Raw genomic sequence first — 27,524 nt, 5'->3', positions numbered from 1 at the left:
TAGAAAGAGAAGACAGAAAGAAATCCCTTTGGGCTGCATCAAAATATCATTCACACGTACTACCTCACCCCCATCCCCCACCCACACTTTTCATGCATCACAGTATTATCCATACACAACCATTGTCCACTCATCCCCTATCTTCAATCTTCTCCCTTCCTCAACAGACATTCTCCTGTTTCCCAATGCCCTTTTTACTCCATACATCCATCTCATCCTTGGTTGCCACCCTCATGTTCCCTCTTTCCACCTTTGCCTCCCACACCTCTATTATTAATCTTTATCCACTCGTTCTTTCCATGTGTTCAAACCATCCCAATACTCTTTCATCCACCCTATCTCCCAACTCCCTTTCCACCCTGCTTTCCTCCTCACCCCATTGTTTCTCACACTGTCCAGCCTAGTAACCCCTATCATACTTCTCAGGCATTTCATCTAAAGCACATTTGAACTTTTCCTCTCTTATTTTCCATTTTTCTGCCCCATACAGTGCTGTCGCCACAATCACCCCTTTATACAATCTCCTCTTAGCATTCATTCCCAAATGTCTATTTCTCATCACATCTTTTAAACCCTGAAGGCATTTACTTGCTTCTCTCAATCTACATTCTACCTCCACCTCCTTTTTTCCCTTTCCTGCCACATTCACACCCAAGTATCTAAATCTATCCACTTCCTCCAGTCTCTCTCCTTTAATATGCACTTCCAATTTGCTGCCATATTCTATGTATATCTCATCACCTTACTTTTACCCACATTTATCTTCAACTTCCTTCTTTTGCACACCTTCTCAAACTCTGTCACTCTCTCAATCCCTCCTCTGATTCTGCTACAAGTGCAGTGTCATCAGCAAACAACAACTGCCTTATCTACCATTATTCTCCATTTTTTCTGTAACCATCCCCAAAACCTGGCTCATTACCTTGTGTTTACCTCTCGTACCACCCCATCCATGTATAAATTGAACAGCTAATGTGACATAACAAACCCCTGGCCAAGTCCAACCTTTTCCTCAAACCACTCACTCTCTCCATTTCTAATTTCAACACAGGCTGTACTACTTTTGTAAAAACTCTTGGCTGCTCTTAACCACTTCCATACGGTGACGCCTACGTAGGCGGCATGAGGAGCAAATGGGTACTCGATGATGCCGACGTCGGCATCTTGATTATATTTATTGTAGTCGTGCCTACGTAACTTCCATTCTCTCTAAACTGGCTTCATCATATTTTCTATGGTTATCAAAATACACGGGTGAAAGAGAACGAACGATTGAGCACTGAGTTTATTTTTTATAATGCGATTATTATGACGCAACATCGCACGTCGGGCAGCTAATGCTGCCAGACGTGCGATGCGCCCCGGAGTGAAGAGGTTAATAGCTCTCCTCCTATCCCATATATCTGCAATACCTCCCACAGTGCCTTCCTGTCTACCATGTTATAAGCCTTTCCCAAATCCATAAAGGTCCAAAAAACATCCTTACCTTTTCCTAAAGCTTTCACATATCTGCTTTAACACAAAAATCTGAACCATGCAACCCCTACCTGTCCCAAACCCACATTGTTCCTCATCAATTACTTCCTCTGTTCCTCTCTCAGTCCTCTCAATCAAAACCCTCCCATAAGCCTTCCTAACTACATTCAACAAACTGATCCCTCTGAAACTACTACATTCACACTTGTCCTCATTTCCCTTGTAAAGCAGAACTATACAGGCATTCCTCCAGTCCTACTGTATTCTACCCTCTTTTAGACAAACACTCACCAGCCAATCCACCATTACTGTACCTCCCATTTTTAGACACTGCACATGACACCCATCCAACCCAGATGCCTTACCTGCTCTCATCATTTTAATAACTGGTTTCTCCTCATCTTTCCTTATCTCTCCCCTATTTTCCTCATTCACCACTGTTGTTTTTTTAGCACTTCCCACTACAACTACCTTTCCCTCTGTATTCTCCTTCACATTTAGCAACTCTCTAAAATAATCTGCCCATCTTCCTCTTACTGCCCTCTCTTCCATTATCATCTTTCCATCTGTACCTTTTACTTTCTCTACTTGATTTGCTTCCTCTTCCTCTCCTGATTTCTTTCCAAACATCTTTTTATTACTTTCAAAATTTTCTGTCATACTCTTACCCCATTTACATCTGTTCTCCTTTTTGCCTCCTTTATCTTATGCTTTACTTCTCTTTTCTTTGTACCTCTCATATGATTCTCTCATCTTACTTTTTAACCAATCTGTGAATGCTCATTTCTTCTCTTCTATAACCTTCTTTGCTTCCTCATCCCACCACTCACTACCCTTCATTCTATCCCTCCCATCCTCATTGTTCCATATACCACCTTTCCACATGTTGTGACCATCTCCCTGAAACATCCCCATTCCTCCTCCACTCCTAGTTCTACTCTATCATTCACTCTCTCCCACTCCTCTCTCAGCTTCTCCTTGGACTCCTCCTTTTCTTTCTTAATTAAATAGTTTACTCTAAGCACCTCCTGCTTTGTGTCATTTTCCTCTCTCCATCTGTCCTTCACTCTCAACTTACCTTCCACTAAAACTCTTCCTGCTCTTCTGGTTACCACTATAAAGTCTATTAAAGCCCTATCTACCACCCTACCATCCACCACCCTCTCCCATGTGTACTTGTGCTTGACTTTCTTCCTAAACACTGTATTTGCTATCATCAGTTCTCATTTTAGATACATCTCCACCATCTTTCTCAATGATTTTTTACTGGAACACCACACTTCCTGACCACTTCGTCTATTGGTTCATCTCCTACCCTTCCTAAACCCTATATACATTGTTACGAATCTCACTCACACATCTGACTTGTAACACATTTAGAGTGAATGGAAATGAGTTCCCAAGACCCCATGTCTTTGGGATATCTCAAATAAAAATTGCAAGGCTTTCTGACTCGTAACACATAGTAAGAGTGAATGGGTAACTTAAAGAAATTTCAAGGCCGCCACTTGATTTTGCACTATCATAAAAATCAAGAAAAATGAAACGCACAGATAACATTTAACACTATTCATTAAAGTTAATAGGATTACATGAATGATTACAATCACTGAACATACAAATGAGTAAATAAGTATCAAAACAGAAGATTCCCGATCGAAAACTTTTAACGGGGGTGAAAGGAAATTAATTTGAATTAATACCAACGAAAACACTGTCTAGGTCTTGCGCGTCACTACCATAGACAATTACACAACACTACAATAAACACTACATGAAACTCTAGCTGAGTTAAAATGACTTAAGAATAATACAGGGGGAGTACAGAGGACTTACTTCAGCCAACAATCCGCCCCGAGGCAACACACCTCTACATGGGACACACTTCTCCTAAACTAACTCTCTGACATGCCCAAGGCACCCTGGTTCCTTCTACAAAAATCCTCTGATTGGCCCATAGGAATTGCGTCTATGGAGATTGAACCTGATTGGTCAAATTAACTATAACGTTCTGCGCCGCTCTAGGCTGTGTGTGCAAAACGAAGGACAAATACTTCATTGTATGGACGGACCTCCTTCCCACGCCTCCTCAGTACTCGTCCTGTAATCGGACACCCACGTAATCACGAGTGACGCCTTATCCAACCAAAGTAATAACTCTATTCCAACCTTACATATATGGGAATATATGTGACAACATGCATACATATACCAAAGGCTTTTTTCCTCCTTATAAGGGAGATGGCAAAAAAAAAGGCATAAAAACCACTCCCACACATTCTATCCCCATCACTCCTCTCCACCCTTCTCCACCCTCTTCCCTCCCTCTTATCTTGGCTCCTCCCAGATGATGGGTCATCCCTGCATCTTGTCCACTGCCCTGGGTCAGAAGCAATGTCGCAAGACACAGCACATCCACAGCAAGGCCACTTCATTAAATCGGCAACCCCCTCTCTTCATCCCCTCATGCAGAAAAGGAGAAGACGGGGAGAAATCCCTTCAGGCTGCACCAAATTTTTCTCACACATACTCCCTCATCCCCCATCCCCCATCCATTCCACCTCATGGATCACAACATCATCCACACACAACCATTCTCCATTTACCCTGTCTTCCGTACTCTCCCGTCCTTCTCCAACAGATATTCCCCTCTTCCCCAAAGCCCCCTTTACCTCATCCATCCATCTCATCCTAGGTCACCCTTTCATGTTCACTCCTTCCACATCTGCCTTCCACACCTCTTTTACTAGTCTTTCTTCACTCATTCTGTCCATGTGTCCAGACCATCTCAATACTCTTTCATCCACCCTATCTCCCAACTCCCTTTCCACCCCCGTTCTACTCCTCATTTCTCACTCTATCAACCCTAGTAACTCCTGTCATACTTCTCACACACCACATTTCAAACACATTCATACTCCTTCTTTCTTCCTCTTATGTTCTATGTTTATGCCCCATACAGTGCTGTTGGTACAATCACTCCTTCATACAGTCTCCTCTTAGCATCCATTCCCAAATGTCTAATTCTCATTACGCTTTTTAATTCACCAAGGCATTTACTTGCTTCTCTTAATCTACATTCTACCTCCACCTCCACTTCTCCCTTTCGTGCCACATTCACACCCAAGTATCTGAAACTATCCACTTCCTCCAGTTTCTCTCCCTTAATACTCACTTCCAGCCTGCTGTCACTTTCACCCCTTGTACATCTCATCACCTTACTTTTACCCTCATTTATCTTCAACTTCCCTCTTCCACACACTTTCCCAAACTGTCACTAACTTCCTCAATCCCTCCTCTGGTCCTGCTGCAAGTGCAGTGTCGCCCGCAAACAACATCTGGCTTATCTCCCACTTTTCTCCATTTTCTTTAACCATCTCCAATCCCTGACTCACTACCCTTGCATTCACCTCTCGCACCTCCCCATCCATGTATAAATTGAACAGACAAGGTGACATAACACATCCCTGACGAAGTCCCACCATTTCTCACTCCCTCCATTTCTAATCCTGACACAAGCTCTACTACTCTTGTAAAAACTCTTGACAGCTCCTAAAAGCTTTCCTCCTATCCCATATATCTGCAATACCTCCCACAGTGCCTTCCTGTCTACCCTGTCATAAGCCTTTTCCAAATCCATAAAAGCCAAAAAAACATCCTAACCTTTTCCCATAGCTTTGTCACATATGTCTTACCACAAAAATCTGATCTATACAACCCCTACCTGTCCTAAACCTACACTGTTCCACACCAATTACTCCCTCTGTGTTGGATGGTATCTCAACATATGAGTTGTGGTAGTACGTGGTCGTAGTTGAGCGGTGTTCGGAGGCTTTGAATAAAAAGCAGCGGAGCACGTGTAGCTCTGTCTCTCTCTGTGGTCTTTCTCTTCTTTATTTGGTGACAGGAGGTGTTTATATACATGGCTCGTGGTTAGGTTGCCGACGAGATAATATTTATTTACAAGATGCAGTTTTAGCAAATATTAGAGATCAGGATAGGTTTTAACTACCTTATACATTGCATATACATATTTACAAATGACATACAGTTGTCCGAGGTTGGACAGGATAGACATATCCCGTAGGAAAGGGATTTAAATATAATGTGTATCAATGCTTGGCTTGGTGGCAATCCTTTAGGGTTGGTGAGCGTCCAACTGCGAGTGAGGTGTCTGCCTGGACAATAGCGACCTGACCCGTAGTGACCATGTGCGTGAAGATGTCAGGTCGAGTACCACGCTACTCTGACTGCACCGAAATGCATCGGTGTCGTGCCGATAGTATAAGCAGAGGTGGTAGATGAATGTCTAGGAGATTTTGGTGGTAGATTACGTCTTCTAGGAGGTCTAGATGCTACAGTTGCTCGGCATACGCTACCAGTGTCCGTCCTCGCGACACCATGAGCTTGAGATCCACATAGGCTTGGTGCACGAACTGTTAAGGAGATAGAAGAAGGAGGGGTGTGCCTAGGTGAAGGGGTTGACCTTCCCTGAGTGGCAAATGTGATCTGCACAGCTAGAAGGGAGATACTTGGTTATGGCATGATAAGATGAACATGAATGATAAATATTGGTTTTGGAAATAGATGCTTGGATTTGTTGGGGCTAAAGAAACTTATACAATTCTATTTCTGAGGCTATAGCGTGGTGTCGGGATCGGTGGAGTGGTAAAGGTGTTTGTGTCTAGAGTCTCGGTCGTGTGTGTTGGTTGTAGTATGGGCGGGGATGGAATGTCATCCATGTCGAGACCTCTAGGAACTAGTTTGATATGATCTAAATGTAGGATAGCCTCTGTGAGTTCGCGTAAGTGGAGAGCTTTGATCTTATTGTGCGGAAGTATGTCGGTGACCCGAAATGGACCATGGAATTTGGGTGCAAGTTTTGATGTGGGTTGGTGGTTGGTGTGGTATATTATGTCACCTACAGAAACATTGCAATCTCTGGAGTGAGCGTTCTTCAACCTAAGCATATCTGCTTTTGAGAGAGTCAGTGACTCATGTATTCTCTTGAAAAGAGTGTTGAAATTATTGAGAGTTACCTTGACAAAATCATTGAAATCATACACAGGGGGGGTTTCTGAAGTGAGTAGGTCGTATGGCATTTTCTTATCAGATCCAAACAAAACAAAATGGGGTGATTCTGAGATTGATCTATTGATTGCGCTGTTGATGCAGGCTTGTATCATGGGTATGTGTTCGTCCCAAGATGCGTGTATGTCTGTGGCAAGGTGTCTGAGAATATTGAGTATCTTCCGATTTTGACGTTCAACGAGTCCATTTGAGCTGGGGTGGTATGGTGTGGTGTTACACTTTGTAATGTTGAACTGTTTGCAGATATTTGTGAGGATGTCGTTATTAAATTCCGTGCCGTTGTCTGAGATTAGTGTTTTCGGTGTGGTGTATGGGCAGATGACGTTATTGATTATTGTCTGAGCTACACTTTTTGCTGTCTTGTCCGCTAAAGGAGAGAGGATGCAGAACCGAGAGAAATGATCGATGCATACGAAAAGGTACTGGTTTCCATTGAGAGTGATTGGAAGTTTGAGTAAGTCAATGGCAATGGTTTCAAAGGGTTTGGAAGGTGTTGGGTAATTGTGTATTGGTACTTGACCGCTAATGTGACCTTTATGAGTTATGCATGAGTGGCATGCGTCTATGTATGTGTGTATGTCTTTACGCATGGTGGGCCAAAAGTACTTTAACCTAGCTTGCGAGAGGCACTTGTCCTTTCCGCAATGTCCTGCTAATGGAGAATCATGTAGTATTTTGAGAACTTCTGGAACAAGACTTGTGGGAACTACTAATTGTGTAACCATGCGGTTTGGTTCGCATTTGTTTGTGAGCAGTGTTGTGTGGTAGAGAACCTGGTCTATGAGAGAGTAGTTGTCTATGTTGGGAGGAAAATCGTCTGTGTTTGTAGTGTCACCTGAATTTAGATAGTGTATGACTCTTTTCCATAGGGGGTCTGTCGCTTGAGCGGCAATGATGCGGTCTCGCGTAATGTCAAGTGGCTCTGATGCTTGACGTATTGTTGCTACGTTTCTACTAAGGGCGTCGGCGACATAGTTTGCATGGCCCTGGACGTAGTGGAAGGTAGGCATGAAGTCCTGGATAGTAAGGAACCATCTGGCTAGTTTCCCAGTTAGGTTCTTGCCTTTGAAGAGGTTTAAAACGGGTTGATGATCTGTGTGTACATGTATTTCGTATCCTAGAATGATGTCTTTAAAATGTTTGAGGGCATATATGATTGCGAGCGCTTCAATTTCAGTGACAGAGTAGTTTTGTTCGTGCTTGTTTAATGCGCGACTGGCGTAAGCTATAGGTCTAAGTTTGGAGTCGTGTTGTTGCATTAGTACTGCGCCAAGGCCTTTGTATGAAGCATCTGTGCATAGTGTGAAGGGTTTAGAGAAGTTTGGGAATGCCAGAACCGGGGCTGTTGTGAGTGCTTGTTTGAGCTTGTGGAAAGCGGTGTTGTGTTCAGACGTCCAGTTAAAAGGAGTATCTTTCTTGAGAAGGGCTGTTAAAGGAGCTGCCATGTGAGCATAGCCTTCGATAAAACGTCTGTAAAAACCTGAAAGTCCTAGAAATGATTTCACGTGTTCTGTAGAGTTAGGGGTTGGAAAATCTAGAACAGCCTTAACCTTGTCTTGAGAAGTAATGACACCGTGTGAGTTTATGACGTGTCCTAGGAACCTTATTTCCTTTTTGAGGAAGGAGCACTTTTTGAGTTTAAGTTTTAGGCCTGCCGCGGCTAATCTTGAGAAGACAGTTTGAAGTGTGTTAAGGTGTTCTGTGAGTGACCGTGAGGCAATGATAATGTCGTCAAGGTATATGAAGACAGTCTTTCCAATCAAACCTTCTAAGACTTTGAACATAAGTCTTGTGAAAACAGAGGGAGCAGAGACGAGTCCCATGGCCAACCTTTTGAAGTGGTAATGGCCCGTATTGGTACTGAAGGCTGTTAGAGGTTTTGATTCGTCATCTAGAGGTATTTGGAAATACCCTGACATAAGGTCGAGAGTAGAGAAGACCGTGTTGTGTTCGCCTATGGAGTAGATTGTGTCTTGGAGATGAGGAATAGGATGTCTTTCGGGAATGATGAGTTTATTTAGCTCACGGAAATCAACAACAGGGCGAAAGGAGCCGTCGTGTTTTGGAACGACAAAGAGAGGAAAATTCCAGGGAGATAGGCTGTGTTCAATGATGCCTTGGTCGAGCATATCTGCAATTATGTTGTCGACAATGTTTCTTTTACTGTGAGGAAGACGGTAAGCGGGTATGTACCGTGGTTTTGCATTTTGTTGAAGTGGTATATGATGTTGTATGATGTCTGTGAGACCTAATGGTTCGCCTGGGAGTGCAATTGCGTGTCTGTACGTGTTCAAGAGTGTCAGGAGATCTTCTCGTGCTTCAGGGAAATCTACATCGTTAATGTGTGGTGCTTTGATGGTTTCCTGTGTGTTCTGTTCTCCGTTGGTGATGGCGCATACGTGTTGTGAGTTGTCATGGTCGATTACGTGTACTGGGGAGGGATACACTGTAAAATCACAAACGTTCGTTCCTTTGTTCATCTGAAGAGGGGCATTGGTATTATTTGCAACTATGATTGTTGTGTGTCCTTTGCTCGATGTGTGAGATAGGGCGGATAAGAGAGATACACCAGATACACGGCAAGTGTCTGTGATGCAAAGAACATCTGAGTCGGGAGCTTTGAAGATACGCACTTTGAGTTTTGTGTACTCGCGTGGATAGAGTGTTTTGTCAGTTATTACAACCGCGTGAGAATTCGTGAGAGAGATCTGTGAGACGGTAGTGTATTGTGGTGATATTTCCTGTATGTTAGTGAAAACATCGTGTTTCTTGTGGTCGCGAGTTGACTTTGACATGCGCGCTGACAGTGTACGTCTATTACGTCTGTGGTGTGAGCTACGGGGGTGAGCGGATGGGGTGGGCGTGTCCGTTACACCAGTGTGCGTGTCTGTTACAAGTGTCACCTTTTCTGTTTCGTCACTGTTTTGTTCAGTTGTTGCTGTTGTTGATGTTGCATGCTGTTGCTCGATCATATGCAAGTGTTTGACGCGCGTGTTTTCTGTGTGTGCATGCGTGTTAGCTGTCTTTAAAGCCGTTATGAAGTGATTATTGAAACCAATGCCGTTTTGAGCAGGATAGATGATGATGCGATTTCTTTGCATCCATGTCAAACCTATAAGAATATCTGCGGGAAACACTACGTCCGCTATGTATACTGTCGTTGTAATGGGAGGACAGTTGGCATGCAGGGAGATGTCTAGTTCGGTTTTTCCTATGATGGGAAAGGGAACTCCGTCTACATTTTGTAATGTGATATCCGTTGGTTCTATAACTGTTACCCTACGGTGTCGGAATCGGAATTGGTCGAAGGAAACCTTTGACATTAGATTAACTGGGGATCCTGTGTCCAGAAAGAGTAGTTGTGGAAGGTTGTTGACCGTGGCGTGAAATGTCATAGCAGACGGGGATGATCGAGAGTCAGCCATCGTGAGAATCGGTAGTGGGGGGTTTGATTCTGTCTCGTGAGGTCGTGTGTTTTGTTCACCGTGAGACGATAGTCATACCGTGTTGTGTTTGTTTGTGTTGTCGCTAGTCGGGTGTTGGGGAGACGCGTATGACGTGTAGGTTTGTGATTTCAAGACGCGACATTGTGTTGTGTCGTGAAAAGCTGGTCCGTGATATGAGCAGTAGCTAGTTGGTTGTCTGTAATAACACCTGTTTGTGCTATGTCCTACTATGTTGCAGATTTTGCAAAAGAATGGTCTCCTAGATTGTGAACGCTGTCGTGATCTTGTGCGTGATATTTGTCTACCTCTAGTGTGATGGTCGTGTGACATGGGTTTATCCCTAGTGTAATGTTCTTGTGAGATTTTTGCTACTGTGGGAGTGGGTGGGTATGTGAGTGTGTGTGTAAGGGGGATTTGTTGTTGTTGAATTTGTGTTTTTGTCGCTGATGTGTCCGAAAATTTTCTAGAGAAGTCAACGAGTGTTGTGTCTGGATCAAAAGGAATGTTCTCTATTTTCTTTAGTGTTTCTGGGTGAAGTCGCGAGATCAGTTTTATGTAGCCAAATAATGAGAGTACGTGATCTAGGCTGATTGTGTTATTTTTAACCCAAGGTGAAGAAGTGAATGCGTCTTTTAGTTCTTCCTTGAACTGACTCGCCTCCCTGACTGCTCTTTCTTTGGTGAGATAAGGGGGGTTGTTAAAGTTTGTTCCTAGTGTGTAGAAGGGAGAAAGGGAGCCTAACTGTTCATATGGGGCGAAGGATTTTTTGAACTCGTCAATGAAATTTTGGAAAGTCTGTGGTTGTTGGAACGCGTCGGATTGTATAATGTCGCTTGCAAGGGTATCGTTGAAATCGATGCGACTTTTAAGGACAGCGATTTTAGTCACGTCATCGTGCACCTGTGTGCGCTGTATTTCCGAACGGACGTCATCTAAGAGAGTGTGGATGGCGATGTTTGTCCCGTTGAACTTAGGAAGAGTGTTGTCATGCTGCAGGAGTGTTAGTAGGTTTGTTGCAGAACGTTGCATGTGTGGTTGAGCGACGGTTGGGTCTGTGTTTTGATTCGGCGAGGACTGTGTGTTATTTTCGTTTTGTGCTGCCATTTTGGAACGAGTGTTGTAATGGTGTGAAACGTTGGACTGTGAATGGGTCATGCACACTTTCGTACAAAAAGAAAAAAAAATCACCGAAAAAAATTTAAGGCTTTGCAAAAAATATAAAAAAAAAATCACTGGATAGCCTTCACTTTACCTCACTCACACAACAATTTAGAGCTACCTAGCCCCAATAAATACAGGCATCTACTTACAGTTCTGACGAGGTGAAGCGATGGTGAAGGGTTCACACGAGGTGGAAGTTGAATAATTCGATGGAGTGTGGTGCGATGATGCAGATCTGGAAATATTGAAAGAATGAGAAGGGTGGCAAATGGGTTAGTTCGTGTGTGGAATTTGTTCAGTTTTTGAAAGGTGTCGGTTCGACTTCCGGACGTAAGAGCGATACTTCCTTTGAAGGATGTTGTTGAGCTGGGTCACGGCGAGGGAGATGGGCTTTTGTCTCGTTGCCGGTTGCTGGGGTGGGTCGCTAGGATGACTTGTCCTGTGCGTTGGGCTGGCTCACACAGCGAGAGAGATGGCTTGAGCTGTTGTCTGCTTCGCTGGATAGGTGGGTCGCTGGGATAACTTGTCCTGTGCGTTGGCTAGCTCGTTCGCTTCGCTGGGTAGGACTCACAGCGAAGGTTCGAGTTGATGGGCTTGCTGGCGTTGGGTAGGTTGCACAACGTTCCTGCTCCGGGATCTTGTGCTTGCTGATTTTGCTTGTTGATCCGACTTGCTACTTCCAGATATGTTGAATCCCGCGCAGTTTACCAGATATTTTGAGTCCCGCGTTGGTTCCAGATAAGTTCATATCCCAAAGCTGCCGCCAGATATGTTGGATGGTATCTCAACATATGAGTTGTGGTAGTACGTGGTCGTAGTTGAGCGGTGTTCGGAGGCTTTGAATAAAAAGCAGCGGAGCACGTGTAGCTCTGTCTCTCTCTGTGGTCTTTCTCTTCTTTATTTGGTGACAGGAGGTGCTTATATACATGGCTCGTGGTTAGGTTGCCGACGAGATAATATTTATTTACAAGATGCAGTTTTAGCAAATATTAGAGATCAGGATAGGTTTTAACTACCTTATACATTGCATATACATATTTACAAATGACATACAGTTGTCCGAGGTTGGACAGGATAGACATATCCCGTAGGAAAGGGATTTAAATATAATGTGTATCAATGCTTGGCTTGGTGGCAATCCTTTAGGGTTGGTGAGCGTCCAACTGCGAGTGAGGTGTCTGCCTGGACAATAGCGACCTGACCCGTAGTGACCATGTGCGTGAAGATGTCAGGTCGAGTACCACGCTACTCTGACTGCACCGAAATGCATCGGTGTCGTGCCGATAGTATAAGCAGAGGTGGTAGATGAATGTCTAGGAGATTTTGGTGGTAGATTACGTCTTCTAGGAGGTCTAGATGCTACATCTGTTCCTCTCCTAATCCTCTCAATCAAGACCCTCCCATAAGCCTTCCCAACTACACTTGACAAGGTAATCCCTCTGAAACTACTACACTCACACTTGTCCCCTTTTCCCTTGTAAAGTGGAACTATACAGGCACTCCTCCAGTCCTCCGGCACTCTACCATCTATTAAACAAACATTAAGTAACCTCACCAGCCAGTCCACCATCACTATACCTCCTTTTTTCAGACATTCTCTATGACATTCATCCAGACCAGATGCCTTACCTGCTCTCATCATCTTAAAAACTGGCTTCACTTCATCCTTCCTTATTTCTCCTCCATTTTCCTCACGCATCTTTGTCATTTAAATCTACCCAAAAAAGCCTTACTTTCCTGTACACTCCTCTCAGTACCAGGCCCATATGCACTTACAAAACCTACATCTCTCTCCCAGTTTCATCCTCATCCACATTAACCCCTTCCATACGGTGACGCCTACGTAGGCGTCATGAGGAGCAAGTGGGTACGCGAGGATGCCGACGTCGGCGTCTTGATTATATTTATTGTTGTTGTTGTTGTTGTCGTTCCCTAGACTGTCTGTCCGAGCAGTCCCGTCTCCCCAAGGAATGCCACAGCTGAAACTGGGTTTTCCCACAAATCCTTTATAGAGTGTATGTTATGTTGTTTGCGTGCATGATTGTGTATAATGCAGTCTTCCATTATGTGTTATATGGTATGGGGTGAAGTGTTACATCCTGGGCAGCTGTTCACAATGTGGTCATCCAGCCTCTTCTGGTAGCTTAGAAGTGCTGGGTGGTGGCCGCACCGCAGTCTGGCCAGGTGGACTCTGTCCTTTCGTGGTAGAGAGGATTCAGAAAGGTGGATATCAGGGGGTCTGGCATGCAGCAGTGTGTTGTCTTTGAGTGTGTTAATGGAGCGGTGAGTGATATGATTATGAATATGTTTCCGGAGGCTGGTATTTGGTGGTTGTGGAGGAAGAGAGTATCTGTGTGTGATACAGGTCTTTGGGTGTTGTTTTAATGTTTCTTGGTGTGTGTGGGTGTTCTGCTATGTAGTGTAGCGGGTGTGATGTGTTTGTGGTGGCTGCAGCAAGTGTTTGTGTGCCTCTCATGTCGAGGTGGTCCTTGACTTTGAGGACTTTTGTTTCATGGTGTAAATGGTCTGTAGGTGTTGTATTTGTGCAGCCTGTTATTGTTTTTAGGGCTTTGTTTTTTATGATTTGAAGGGTGTTGTGGTGTGTCTCACTGAGATTAGGAGCCCATGCAGGACTCGCATAATTCATCACTGAGCATATGCATTGTTTGTATATTGTTGTATTAGTTTCTTTGTTTTGTCCAAATGTTGTTCCAGTGATTGACTTTAGTGCGTTAAGTCTAGGTGTGCATTTGTTTTTTATGTTTGTGATGTGTTGTTTGAAAGACATGGATGTCATATGTTACACCAAGAATTTTCGGTGTGTTTGTGTGTGGTATTAGAGTGTTGTTGATGTAGAGATGAGGTATATATTTGTGTTCTTTTGTCCAGTTGGTGAGAAGTGTTGCTGTAGATTTGGTTGGAGCTCATTTGAGTCTGTTTGTGATGAACCATGTGATGAGTGTGTCAAGGTATGGCTGGATTATTTCTGCAGCTTTGTCTGTGTTACAATGTGTGCATGTGATTGTTATATCGTCTGCGTAGGAAGAGATTTGTATTTCTAAGGTGTCTGGTGTGGGTTAGTCATGCATGTATAGATTAAAGAGCGTGGGGAATAGAACAGAGCCCTGTGGTACTCCATTCTTAATGTTTCTGATATGTGATGATTGGCCATTATATGACATGTAAGCATTCCTACCTGCCAGATAATTGGCCAGCCATCTTTTGGTGTTATTGTGCATGTCTGTGTTATATATTTTATTAGGTTGTGGCGGGGGATAGCATCAAAAGCTTTACTAATATCTAATGATATAAGAAGTGTTCTGTGGTGGGGCCTATCTGAATTGATGCCATCTAAAATTCATTGTGTGAGGTTTATCAGAAGAGTGTTTGTGGAGTGTAGTGGCCTAAAACCGTGTTGTGAGTCAGCAAGGGGAATATGTGGTGTGACAAGTTGAAGTATTAGGCGTTCAATGACTTTAGAGGGGGTGCAGAGAAGTGTGATTGGGCGGTGCGATGTTGGGATTGTTGGGTCTTTGTTTGGTTTTGGAATGGTGATTATTTTACCATGCTTCCAGATGTCGAGTATAGTGTTGTGTGAATAGCTGTAGTTTGCAATGTTTGTGAGTGCGTGTATACCTTGTGGTCCAATGTGTTTTAGGTGGATGTTACTTATGTTATCAGGGCCACAGGCAGATGAGTGCTTGAGATTATGTATTATGTGTTTTGCCTGACTGTCTATGAAGGGTGTATAGTCTGAGTCTGTGGGAAAGTCTTTCTTATGTCAAATAGTGCATTGGTCATCAGGGTGAGAAGTGAGATGGCTTGTCTGTATTTACCTAGTTGTACCTAGTTGTAATATACGGGAGGGGAGCTATGCTCGTGGTGACCCGTCTTTGTATCTCTCCGCATCAAGTTTTATCTTAAAATCTTGTATAGTGTTAGCACATACTGTTTTGTTGTCTAATTTGTTCCATGTATTTATCGCTCTGTGTGGGAAACTGTTCCTTTTTAATTTTTTTTCCGTGTCCTCTTGTTTTACCGTTTTCCCACACTAATAGGTCGTTCCTGTCTAAAACTTCCATTCCTTTCATTATTCTGTAGATAGTTAGCAAATCTCCTCTTTCTCTTCTTTGTTCCAGAGTTGGTAGGTTCAATTTGGATAGTCTTTGCTCATATGTTAGTTCGGCGAGTGTCGGTGCTAGTTTTGTTGTCGCTCTTTGTAATATTTCTAGTTTCTTAACCACTTCAGTACGGGACTTAAATCTCGCGGGCAGCAGCCAATGCCAGCCGTATGACGTGTCGTAATAATACTCGCATCGTAAAATAGTCACCGCTTATATCGATCGTTCTCTCTTTCACCCGCGAATTTTGAAAACCACAGAGAATGGGATTCAGGGCGCATTTGGGAGAATGTAAAAACACAGGGGCGACTACAATAAATATAATCAAGACGCCGATATGGCAGCGTCGCGAATCCACTTGCTCCTCATGACGCCTACGTGTGCGGCACCGTATGGAAGGGGTTAATATTCTTTTTGGTACTGGGTGTCCAAAGTGATGCTGTGTACTCGAGTTTTGGTCTTATTAGTGTAGTAAGTATTTTCCTTATCATTTCTTCGTCCATATAGGTAAATGCCACTTTGATTGCTCTCAATAAGTTGTAGGTTTCTCCGAACATCTTGTTTATATGCTTATCTGGTTTCATGTCCTTTCCAATCATCACTCCAAGATCTTTTTCATAGTTTGTTTTATCTATTTTTTCTTCCCCAATTCTGTAATCTTTTGATATTCTATTTTTACTCTTTCCAAATTCCATTATGCTGCATTTCTTAATATTGAATTTTACTTCCCATTTTTTAGTCCAATTCCATATTGTGTCCAGATCTTGTTGCAATGAGTTGCAGTCCTCTTCTGTTTTTACCTTCTTAAGTAATTTTGCATCATCTGCAAAAAAATTTATATAGCACTCCACGCCTTCATTCATGTCATTAATGTATACAGCGAACATGATCAGTGCCAGTACTGATCCTTGCGGGACCCCGCTTTTTACTTCTTCCCAGTTGGAGAATTTTTCTCTAAATGTGCAAAATGATTTATGAGTGTGTTTGCTTGTTGTCTGTTGGAGGGTAGATTATCTGTTGTTGTGATTATTGCTGCGTGAGAGCGTGTTGTGTTACTGTTGGATAGTGTAATGCTGTTGAGTGTTTTGTACAATTTGCTGGTGTTTGTTTTGTGATCAAGTGTATTGATAAAGTTTTGCCAATTTTGTGTTTTTTGTTTGTGTATTTTATTGGCAATCACAGTGTTTAGTGTTTGTATTTGGTCTGCTATGTTTTGAGGGATAGGTGTGGGGGTATTGTGTTTAAGTGTCTCTCGTTGTCTAATGAGGCCTTGGATTTCTGGTGTGAAGTTGGGGTTGTGTGATTTTCTGTTGCCTCTAGGGATGTATCTCTTGTCTGCGTTTTGTATGATTGTATTAAAAGTGTGCACAGCATTGTGTAAGTTTGTGATTGGTGTACTGTTAAGTGTTTCAAAATGTTGTTCTGTCTCTTCAGTAAAAGCTTCCCAATTAGCTCTCTTGTAATTGGTGTATGTGTGTCTGTGGCCAACTGGGATGCATCTTGTTTTGGTGGTGATGATGATTGGAAGGTGGTCAGAACCAAGGGTTCTGACCACTCTCCATGATGTTGTTGGAGTTAGGCAGGGGGAGCAGAAGGTGATATCAGGAGAGGAGGGAGTGTAGAGGGCTTGGTGTGGGATATGTGTATGATTATGTGTGTTGTTCATGATAGTCAATGAGTCAAACTGAGTCTGTATATCAAGCCCTCTGTCTGTGTCAGGGTTGTTGACATACCAGGCAGACAACTTGGCGTTGAAGTCACCACCCATGATTGAGGATTGAGGATTGAGGCTAGTTGGCTAAATTGAGGTCTGAAGGTGTTTGGAACTGTGGGGGATGATTGGCATGTTAACTATTGTCAGTGTTGGTTTGTTGCCTGTGTGGATTCGAATGGATTGGATTTCTGTAGTGTTATCTGTGGTAGGGATGAGAATTTTGGTTGTGGCACTTGTGTCCACAAAACAGATGGAGTGGTGGATCAGGGTGATGAGTCCACAGCCATTGCTGTTGGTCTGGTCTTGTCTGATGGTGGTGTAATTATGAAATGATGGTGTTTTGTGTGAGTGTCTTAGTTTTGTTTCTTGTATAATTGCAATGTGTATGTTGTGTTGTTTAAGAAAGTGTTCGAGTTCATGTTTTTTCGTGTTTATACCGTCAATGTTGTGTTGTAATATGTTGATGTTGTGTGTTCTGTATGTGTTGTATGTTGCCGTTTGGGGTTGAGGTTGAGGTGTTAATGGGGAAGGTATAGGATCTGGGTTAGAGGGGGGGAAAGGAGAGATTGGGGACAAAGGAAGGGGAGTACTGATTGGGGATAAGGGCAAAGGGAAATTGGGAGTGGGTAAGGGTGCTGGCTGTGGTTGGGGAGGTGGGAGTGGGGCTACTGGAGGGCAGGTAGAACATGTCCAAGTGTTTGTGTATTGGTTTGTGTCAGCAAGTGTTGTACAAGTGAGGTGGGCCCAGTTTTTGCACATATTGCATTGAACTGAGCCCTTTGTCTGTCTGCTCGAAGTAATGGGTTTAGAGCATGTTGGGCATGTGTATTTTGTGGTGGGCCCAGGATTGCTCTCTACATCTCCGGCTAAAAGTAGAAGAAGAGGGGTGATCGCCAGAAAATCACCCCTCGGTGCAGAAAAAACGTAATAGTGCATGTTGAGAAAAAAGGATTGTGGTACTCCCCAAGGCAGACGTAGCTCCTCTTGGGGATCGGTGCCACCTGCGTAGAGCTGGTGGCCAGGGCTGGTTGCCGCCGTTTGGCCCCCAACTCTTGTAGTTGTACCTGCGTGACCCCCATACTCTGTAAACTGGCTTCATCATATTTTCTATGGTTATCAAAATTCACGGGTGAAAGAGAAAACGATTAATACAGCGGTAACTTTATTTTTTATAATGTGAGTATTAATGCTGCCTGCGAGATTTTGGCCTGTATTGAAGGGGTTAACCTTGAAGAAACCTCCTTCCATTCCACCACACATTTATCTGTTTCTTCACTTACCAGTATAGCTACTCCCCTCCCTATTCCTCTGTTCACTCCTGACATCCTCCCAATTACACTCCCAAACTCAAACACTCCCCTCCCTTTCAAATTAGTTTCAATCAATGCCAAAACATCCATTTATCCTCTCACAAACATACTGGCTATCTCTCCCCTTTTACTCTCATCTATACACATTAAAAACTCAAACTGTAGGGTTCTGGTTGGAAAACTCCTACCAGACCCTCTTATGCCTTTGCTTTTTATTTTTAGGAATGTCTCTTTTGGTGTTACAGAGTAGGATGCCTAGTCCTATCCCTGTCCTGTTTTTGTCACTTTTTATTGCTCAAGGAGGAAGACTTGGTGGCAGTATTCTTTCTCCCCTACCACTAGGTTCAGCAAAAAAGGAAATGAATGTACAGAGAAGTGGTATAGGACAATATTAAGAATGGAGGGACAGGATAATAGAGGGACAGTTGCAGTATAATAATGCATCATCATTTCTCTATGAATAGAGATAACCTCTATCACAGACAAAATGGTGAATGGCTCTGGTCCATAGGGGTGTCCCATCTACAGTATACCCTCACTCCTTTGCAGTTCACCATTTGCGGCCCCGCATACTTGCGGATTTTGCTCTCAATTTTTTTTTTTTTTTTTTTTTTTTTTTTGTTTCCCTTCATATTTTCGGCAATTTCGTGAATTTCTTAAGCAATTTTTTTTTTTTTTTAGCAGAAAAATGCTCACATTTACCCTAACTGGTTCAGCAAAAAAGGAAATGAATATACAGAGAAGTGGTATAGGACAATATTAAGAATGGAGGGACAGTTGCAGTATAATAATGCATCATCATTTCTCTATGAATAGAGATTACCTCTATCATAGACAAAATGGTGAATGGCTCTGGTCCATAGGGGTGCCCCATGTACAGTATACCCTCACTCCTTTGCAGTTTACCGTTTGCGGCCCCGCATACTCGCGGATTTTGCTCTCCATTTTTTTTTCATAATTTCGGCAATTTCGTGAATTTCTTAAGCAATTTTTTTTAGCAGAAAAACGCTCACATTTACCCTAACTGGTAAATAATCTTAGAATAACAATGTCGGTTAATATAAAGAAAAAAATAGAAAAGATGATACAGTATAACTGGTAAATAATTTTAAAATAACAATGTCAGTAAATATAAAATAAAAAATTAGAAAAGAGAGATGATACAGTATAACTGGTAAATAACTTTAAAATAACAATGTCAATAAATATAGAGTAAAAAATTGGAAAAGAAAGATGATACAGTATAACTGGTAAATAATTTTAAAACAATGTCAGTTACGAGCTTTCGTTTCTCCTTCCTGCCGATTGGCTGCAGAAGATGTGATGTCACAAGCATCTTCATGTGCAAGAGGCTAAACAGCTCTCTCACTCAGTTGTGTGTGGGTTCTCAAAGTGATTGTTGAATTCAAATTTTTGGTGTGTTATATGTAATTATTATTGTATTAATGAGTAAGATTGTCTTTAGAATGTGTTTGGGAAGCATATATTAGAGTATATAATATTATACATAGGCGTTTTAAAACTGCATCAACAATTTGTGGATTTTTGGGATTCGCGGGAAGGGAAGGAACATAACCCCCGCGAATAGCGGGGGGATACTGTAGACCCTAAAGTATCCGCTGTATGCTGCTGAGCAACTCTTAACCCCACAGTAACATGCAGCCAATACCTCAGCCTCACCATCTGAAACCACTCAATCTTTCCATTCTCTACCCTATCAGAAGCTCTAGTACTCATGTTAGAACTGGGCCACCCTCATTAGCCCACCCCCTGTCTCATACATCTGCAGCAGGTACCATAATGCCTTCTTAGCCACCTTGTCATACTCGTATGCCTTCTCCAAATTCAGGGATCCAAAAGTCTACCTTTTGCCTAAAACTGGAGCTGTTTCATTATATTGTGATCCCCTTCCTTCTTCCACATGCACTTGAGATATTGACAGGACAGCCTGTTTTATTTCCCCATCTATTTACGACCACTTGATTTCTTGTAGGAATTTACCACTTAGGGCTCCAGAGAGTAGGATGCCCAGTCTCATTCTCCATCCTGTTTTGGTTGCTGTTTGTAATGTGAGTGAGAAACTTGGTGGCAGTATTCTTTCCTCCCTTACCACAGGGGTAGGCATAAATGGAAATATATATTCAGAGAAGTGGTACAAGAGTGGGGAGACAGCATAATGATGTGTAGCTCTGGTCTTAGGGATGCCCCATATAAACTCTAAAGTATCAGCTGCATGCTACTGAGCAGATTTTTATCATACAGTAACATGCAGCCAGTATCTCAGACAGGGAGGAAAGGGTGGTGGATGAGAGTGAAATAAGTGGGGATGAAATGGGTGGAGTAGGTATATGCCTTGTGACTTTGGCCACCTCCCTGGTAAGGGGGATAAAGCCCTTGGTATATGGATGGATGGCTTTACAACCACACTCCATTCCCAACTATCTTTTGCACTCCCTCTACCTTGCTTGACAGATGTTCCTCTTGCATCCAGTGCCCCTTTCACCCTTTCCATCTATCTCATAAATGTCAACCCTGTCATATATCTTCTGCTGATCCATGAAAGCAAAGAAGACATCCTTACAAATTGCCAAAAACTTCTCTCATATCTCCTTTACTATGATAATATAATCCACACATCCTCTTCCTTTCCTAAACCCACATTGTTCTTTCCCAATTACCCTCTGTTCCCCTCCTAATCTGGTTATTTTATATTTGTAAAACGACTAATATTCCTATACATTTATTTTTAATTACAGATCCAACACAAGAACTGCCCATGGAGTAGAGATGGACAGCATGTTGTCTTTGATTTTCACCAGGAATGTCGTGGAGGAAACACTGAAAATTTAGCGAAGAAGCTAAAGACACAAATCAGCAATGAAATAGAAGAGTTTGGCTATTTTTGTTCACGCAGTGGTGTTGTCCAGTCAGTAAGTGGTGAATAATATTTTTTAGTAGTTGTCTTAGAATGTATGTTAAATATTGATAATTGGAATTATTATCCCCATTTCATAGCCTCCTTCAGGAGAGGATATTTGTATAATCATTATGTATATTATTGTTATTATTTTATTTATTTATTTTATTTTTTATTTTTTAATGAGCCAAACAGAGGTCTTGATTTTCAGTACTTTTCAGTGTTGATGTATTTTCTGTTAGAATATTAGGTATATGTAGAATCTGATACATTTTATGTGCTCATTGCACTTTTCTTGCAGATGCAACAGGGCAGCATACGATCTAATTGTCTGGACTGCCTAGATCGGACAAATCGTGTTCAAACATTTCTTGGATTGGATATGCTCCAGAAAATGTTGGAGTACTTGGGTGTTCTTGGAAACTATGTTATGATGCAGCGTTTCACACAAAAGTTAGAAGAGATGTGGAAGGATAACGGTAATCGGATCAGTCAAATTTATGCTGGAACGGGTGCCTTACAGGGCTCAAAAGTAAGTCTTAGTAGTATAGACTTTGATTTGTTATAATCAATCGGTCAATCCATTGCCCCAGATCTCTCTTTTAGGAGACCTACAGCCAGGGCTGTGGAGTCTGAGTCTGAGTCAGAAGCAATTACGGTGTCACTGGAGTCGGAGTCGGTAAAAATATACCGACTCCTCCTCCAGTTAAATTTACACTTTATAAGGCCTTTGAGTTATGCAGTGCACACTCCTTATAAGTAGATTATATATAAAAAAAAAAAAAAAAAGTTTTATAAAATGTAATAAATCTCATTGTCTTATCTTCATGGTCATTCCACTAAACCCCCAAAATGTCCTTGTGCAACACTGGCTTTCAAATTTATACATAGACCATTAAACATCCAAAGTATTACTTGAATAAATTAAATAAACACCTCCATTTTACACCTGTTGAGACACAGTCATGGGAGCTCTAATATTCCTGTCAAGTTCCATATGCATCGTTTCCATCACTCCATCAGTTTGGTGGTTTCTCCCACTGCTGTGTTGCCAAACAGTAGGATAATTATGATTTCAACTGTAGACTAATGCAATAATACCATCTCTTCTATCCTTTACAAAGATATTTCAACTTTTGTTATAAAGTACAGTATTTTTGTTTTTGAAATGTACTTATCACTTATTTGCAAAGATATATATTATGCCAAATGTCTTACATTATAGAATCTTTTTAATTTACTGATTTTTTTTTCAATATCCTTTCAAAAATTTTGTCTCTACTTCAGTTATAAAGTATTAATGGAAGGTCAAACATAGAAAAGCCACACTATAACATATATCTTTATTCTTTGATATAAACCAGTTATAATTATATAAGTCTACTCAAGATTGGAGCATATGTGTGTTGTATAGGCTTTATAAAATATGTAGGCCATAATCAGTTAATTACATGAAAAGGAGTCGGTGGTGCCAAAAATAGAGGAGTTGGAGTTGGAGGTTTTGTGTTCCGACTCCACAGCCCAGCCTACATCCCCTCTTAGTCTCTCAGAAAAGAGTTTTGCAGTAGTGTCTGGTTAGGGTGAGTGTAGAGTAGTGTAGAATAAAGTGTTCTGTCATGTGTGTGATGGTTGCATCTGGAGCAATTGGAGTTTGTTGCCAGGCTAATTTTGTGTACCTCTGCCAACCAGGAAGTGTGTCATTCATTTCTTGTCATTATTGTGTATATACATTTCTGTTTATCCATGTATAAATCTGTATACCAAAAGGAATTGTCTAGGGACTGTATCAAAAACTTTATGCATGTCTATTGCTTCCATTCCTGTTCTGTTAGGTGACACATTCTTGCTGAAGCCTTCTAGTTCTTGTCAGCACTTGTGGCAATCTTTCAAGTTGGGCAGTGGAGAGAATCTGCTGCACATTTGCAAAACCTGTCAACCTCACCTCCATCTGTAGATAAAACCTCGAGGGGCTGACACTTTGTCTCAGAACTAGGCCCAAAATGTCTCTCAGTCAACTTCAACTGTATTTCCTGCTGCTTTTCATAAATGGAAAGCTGACAATCAATGACGGCTTCCCTTCTCCTATTACTTAAGCCAGTTTCATAGAAACAAATACAACATGGTCGAAAGTTTCTTCTCAGAGAAATGTATGGAAGGGCCCAAGGACTGTTGCCAGCTATTGTGAAGCTGTGGGTTTTTGGTCATTGAAACTACTGAGTAACAGTTATTTTTGCACTATTATTGTAATAAGGGAGAAAGACTGAAGGAAGTAGATAGTTTTAGATACTTGGGTGCGAATGTGGCAGGAAAGGGAGGAGTGGAGGTGGGGGTAGAATGTAGATTGGGAGAAGCTAATAAATGCATTGGGTGATTAAAAAGTGTAATGAGAAATAAACATTTACAAAGGATTACAAAGGCGGAGCATGCCGATAGGAGACCTTTTGGTCCATATCTTGGTTGGATGCAAAAAAATCCTACATACATATACCAAAGGCTTTTCCCCCCTACACGGTGGTAGCCAAAAAGAAAAAGGCATAGAAACCACTCCCACCCATTCCATTTCCTATATATTCCACTCCCCTCCACCCTCCTCCCTCCCTTTTATCTTGGCACCTCCTGGATGATGAGTCATCCCTGCATCCTGTCCACTGCATAGGTATAGTTAAATAATAAACAAACAGGTAAATAGTAAATAGTGATAAATGGACATATAACTAATAATAAATGAGAATCAAGCAAATGGTAATAAACAAGTGGACAAATGATAACAAAACAAATAAAATAATATAAAATAAATTATAGTCATTACAGCATCTTGCTTAGGTGTTTATTTAGATTATTCTTAAAGCTTCGAACTGAACTACACTACACAGCCTCTGCAGGAAGTTTATTCCATTCATTAACTACATGGTTGGTGAAGTTGTTTCTACCCACTTCCAAATTAAATTTATTTCCGGACAGTTTGAGACCATTGTTTCTCTCTGATTCTCATTCATTGGGAACATTTTGTCACTTTTGATGTCAATTTCCTTTAGAATCTTAAAGACCTGTATCAAGTCACCTCTGAGTCTATGCTTTTTTAGGGAAAACAGATTCATATGTTTTAGTCGATTTTTGTACATACATACATATACCAAGGCTTTTTCCCCCTTACAAGGGAGGTAGCCAAAAAGAAAAAGGCATAAAATCATTCCCACCCATTCCATCCCTGAATACACTCCACACCCCTCCTCCCTCCCTCTCATCTTAGCACCTCCTGGATGACTGATCATCCCTGCACCTTGTCCACTGCCCTGGGTCAGAAGCAGTGTCGCAAGACACAGCACATCCACAGCAAGGCAGCTTCATTAAATCGGCGACCCCCCCCTCTCCGTCCCCAAATGCATAAAGGAGAAGACGGGGAGAAATCCCTTCGGGCTGCGTCAAAATTTGCTCACACATACTACCTCACCCCCTATCCCCCCACCCATTCCACCTCATGCATCACAACATCATCCATATACAACCATTCTCCATTCACCACTGTCTTCTGTCCTCTCCCATCCTTCCTCAAAAGACATTCCCCTCTTCCCCAAAGCCCCCTTCACCCCATCCATCCACCTCATCCTAGGACGTCCCCTCATGTTCACTCCCTCCACATCTGCCTTCCATACCTCTTTTACTAGTCTTTCTTCACTCATTCTTTCCATGTGTCCAAACCATCCTAATACTCTTTCATCAACCCTATCTCCCAACCCCCTTTCCACCCCTGTTCTCCTCCTCACCTCCTCATTTCTCACCCTATCCAGCCTAGTAACCCCCATCATACTTCTCAGACACCTCATCTCAAACACATTCAAACTCCTTCTCTCTTCCTCTCTTATGTTCCATGTTTCTGCCCCATACGCTGTTGGCACAATCACTCCTTCATATAGTCTCCTCTTAGCATCCATTCCCAAATGTCTATTCCTCATTACACTTTTTAATCCACCAAGGCATTTACTTGCTTCTCTCAATCTACATTCTACCTCCACCTTCACTCCACCTTTTCCTGCCACATTTGCACCCAAGTATCTAAAACTATCCACTTCCTCCAGTTGCTCTCCCTTAATGCTCACTTCCAGACTACTGCCTCTTTCACCCCTTGTACATCTCATCACCTTACTTTTACCCACATTTATCTTCAGCTTTCTTCTATCACATACTCTCCCAAACTCTGTCACCAACTTCCTCAATCCCTCCTCCGATCCTGCCACAAGCGCAGTGTCGTCTGCAAACAACAGGTGGCTCACCTCCCACTTTTCTCCAATTTCTTTAACCATCTCTAATCCCTGACCCACTACCCTTGCATTTACCTATCGCACTACCCCATCCATGTATAAGTTGAAGAGCCAGGGCAACATAACGCATCCTTGACAAAGTCCCACCTTTACCTCGAACCACTCACTCTCTCCATTTCTAATCCTGACACAAGCTCTACTACTCTCATAAAAACTCTTGACAGCTCCTAGAAGCTTTCCTCCTATCCCATATATCCGCAAAACCTTCCACAGTGCCTTTCTGTCTACCCTGTCGTAAGCCTTTTCCAGGTCCATAAAGGCCCAAGGATGAATGAGGTGGATGGATGGGGTGAAGGGGGCTTTGGGGAAGAGATGAATGTCTGTTGAGGAAGGACGGGAGAGGACAGAAGACAGGGGTGAATGGAGAATGGTTGTATATGGATGATGTTGTGATTGTATGAGGTGGAATGGGCGGGTGGATGGGGGGTGAGGTAGTATGTGTGAACAAAATTTGACGCAGCCCGAAGGGATTTCTCCCCGTCCTCTCATTTTATGCAATGGGGGAACGGAGAGGGGGTGTCGCCGATTTAATGAAGCTGCCTTGCTGTGGATGTGCTGTGTATTGCGACACTGCCTCTGACCCAGGGCAGTGGACAAGGTGCAGGGATGACCCGTCTTTCAGGAGGTGCTAAGATAAGAGGGAGGGTGGAGGGGTGTGGAGTGTATTCAGGGATGGAATGGGTGGGAATGATTTTATGCCTTTCCCTTTTTGGCTACCCCCCTTGTAAGGGGGAAAAAGCCTTGGTATATGTATGTACCGTATTTTTCGGACTATAGCCCGCACCGTTATATGAACCGCACCCCCTTACACCTTAGTGAAAATCCACACAAGACCCGCACCGCTGTATGACCCGCAGTCATATGGCGTGCGTGGCAGTGTAGATCCGACGATGTATACTACCCATGCACGGGTGGCCACAGGCACAGCTCACGGCGGTTGTTGTTACGGCCGGCCGTTGACGTGGTGGTCAAAGTAATTTCAAAGCTGAGGCTTTCTAAATTTTCTGTTTCATCAATGCTTATGTCATTTATAAAAAAAAATATATATGTTTTCCGATATTAGCAGGTTTCTTGGTGATGTCTTGCTTTTCAGGATTCATCACAATTTGGTTTCTGAAGCTGCCACTAGATGTAGTGGTAGCTTCGATGAAAGAGGGGTGATCCCGAAAATGTGCAACTGATCTTACGATGCCTTTGGGATGGGTCGAAGACGCGGCATTGCGATTCATGATCATGATACTAGTATTCCTCCAGTCCTATTTATTTCTGATTGTGATGAAGATGAAGAATAACCAACAAATTAAATTCAATATATTCTATTGCACTTATATATATATATTACAAAGAACCTTAAAGGTCAGATATCAACAGATATACCATTTGCTAAAAATCATCGTATTGCTCGAAAAAGTACTTTTTAAAAGCATACAAATAAAGTTTTTACCTATTACAGAAGAATTTATTCAGAAAATTCACTTTTAATTGCGCCTCGCATACCACTTTTCCGAAGTCTAGTTATTCAGAATAACAATATTGTTTGTTTGGCAACTGTGACGTCACGAACGCGGAATTCCCCGAACCTTTCCCGAAGCGCACGGGCGGAATGTTTCGAATAGCAGACGACGCAATGAAATGAAGACAAAACTGATTTTTGCCAAATTTTATAAGATGTAGATGGTGGAATTATATAGAATACTGTCAGTATGTTTTTTTTTATGTACATTAAACTGTAAATACAAAAAGTTATTGAAGTCTTGATATCTGACCTTTAAAGGTCAGAAATCAAGACTTCAATAACTTTTTGTATTTACAGTTTAATTTACATAGAAAAACATACTGACAGTATTCTATAAAATTCCACCATCTACATCTTATAAAATTTGGCAAAAATCAGTTTTGTCTTCATTTCATTGCGTCGTCTGCTATTCGAAACATTCCGCCCGTGCGCTTCGGGAAAGGTTCGGGGAAT

General features: G+C 42.2%; 1 protein-coding gene across 6 annotated transcripts in view; it reads left to right on the top strand.

Moving 5' to 3' along the window:
* Synj (synaptojanin) overlaps positions 1 to 27,524 on the top strand; it is a 312,743-nt gene that overhangs the window by 61,359 nt on the left and 223,860 nt on the right. For all 6 annotated transcript variants that reach the window (XM_076199351.1, XM_076199352.1, XM_076199346.1 and 3 more), the window contains 2 exons: positions 21,076 to 21,249; positions 21,538 to 21,768. In XM_076199351.1, the coding sequence (XP_076055466.1) occupies positions 21,076 to 21,249; positions 21,538 to 21,768 (405 nt within the window). The remainder of the gene's footprint in view (positions 1 to 21,075; positions 21,250 to 21,537; positions 21,769 to 27,524) is intronic.

The sequence above is a fragment of the Oratosquilla oratoria genome, chromosome 16 (assembly GCF_046742065.1).
Source record: "Oratosquilla oratoria isolate Oo_2021 chromosome 16, ASM4674206v1, whole genome shotgun sequence".
Lineage (NCBI taxonomy): Eukaryota > Metazoa > Arthropoda > Malacostraca > Stomatopoda > Squillidae > Oratosquilla > Oratosquilla oratoria.
Note: the sequence above shows the minus strand (reverse complement) of the source record. Positions and strands in the feature narration are given on the sequence as shown.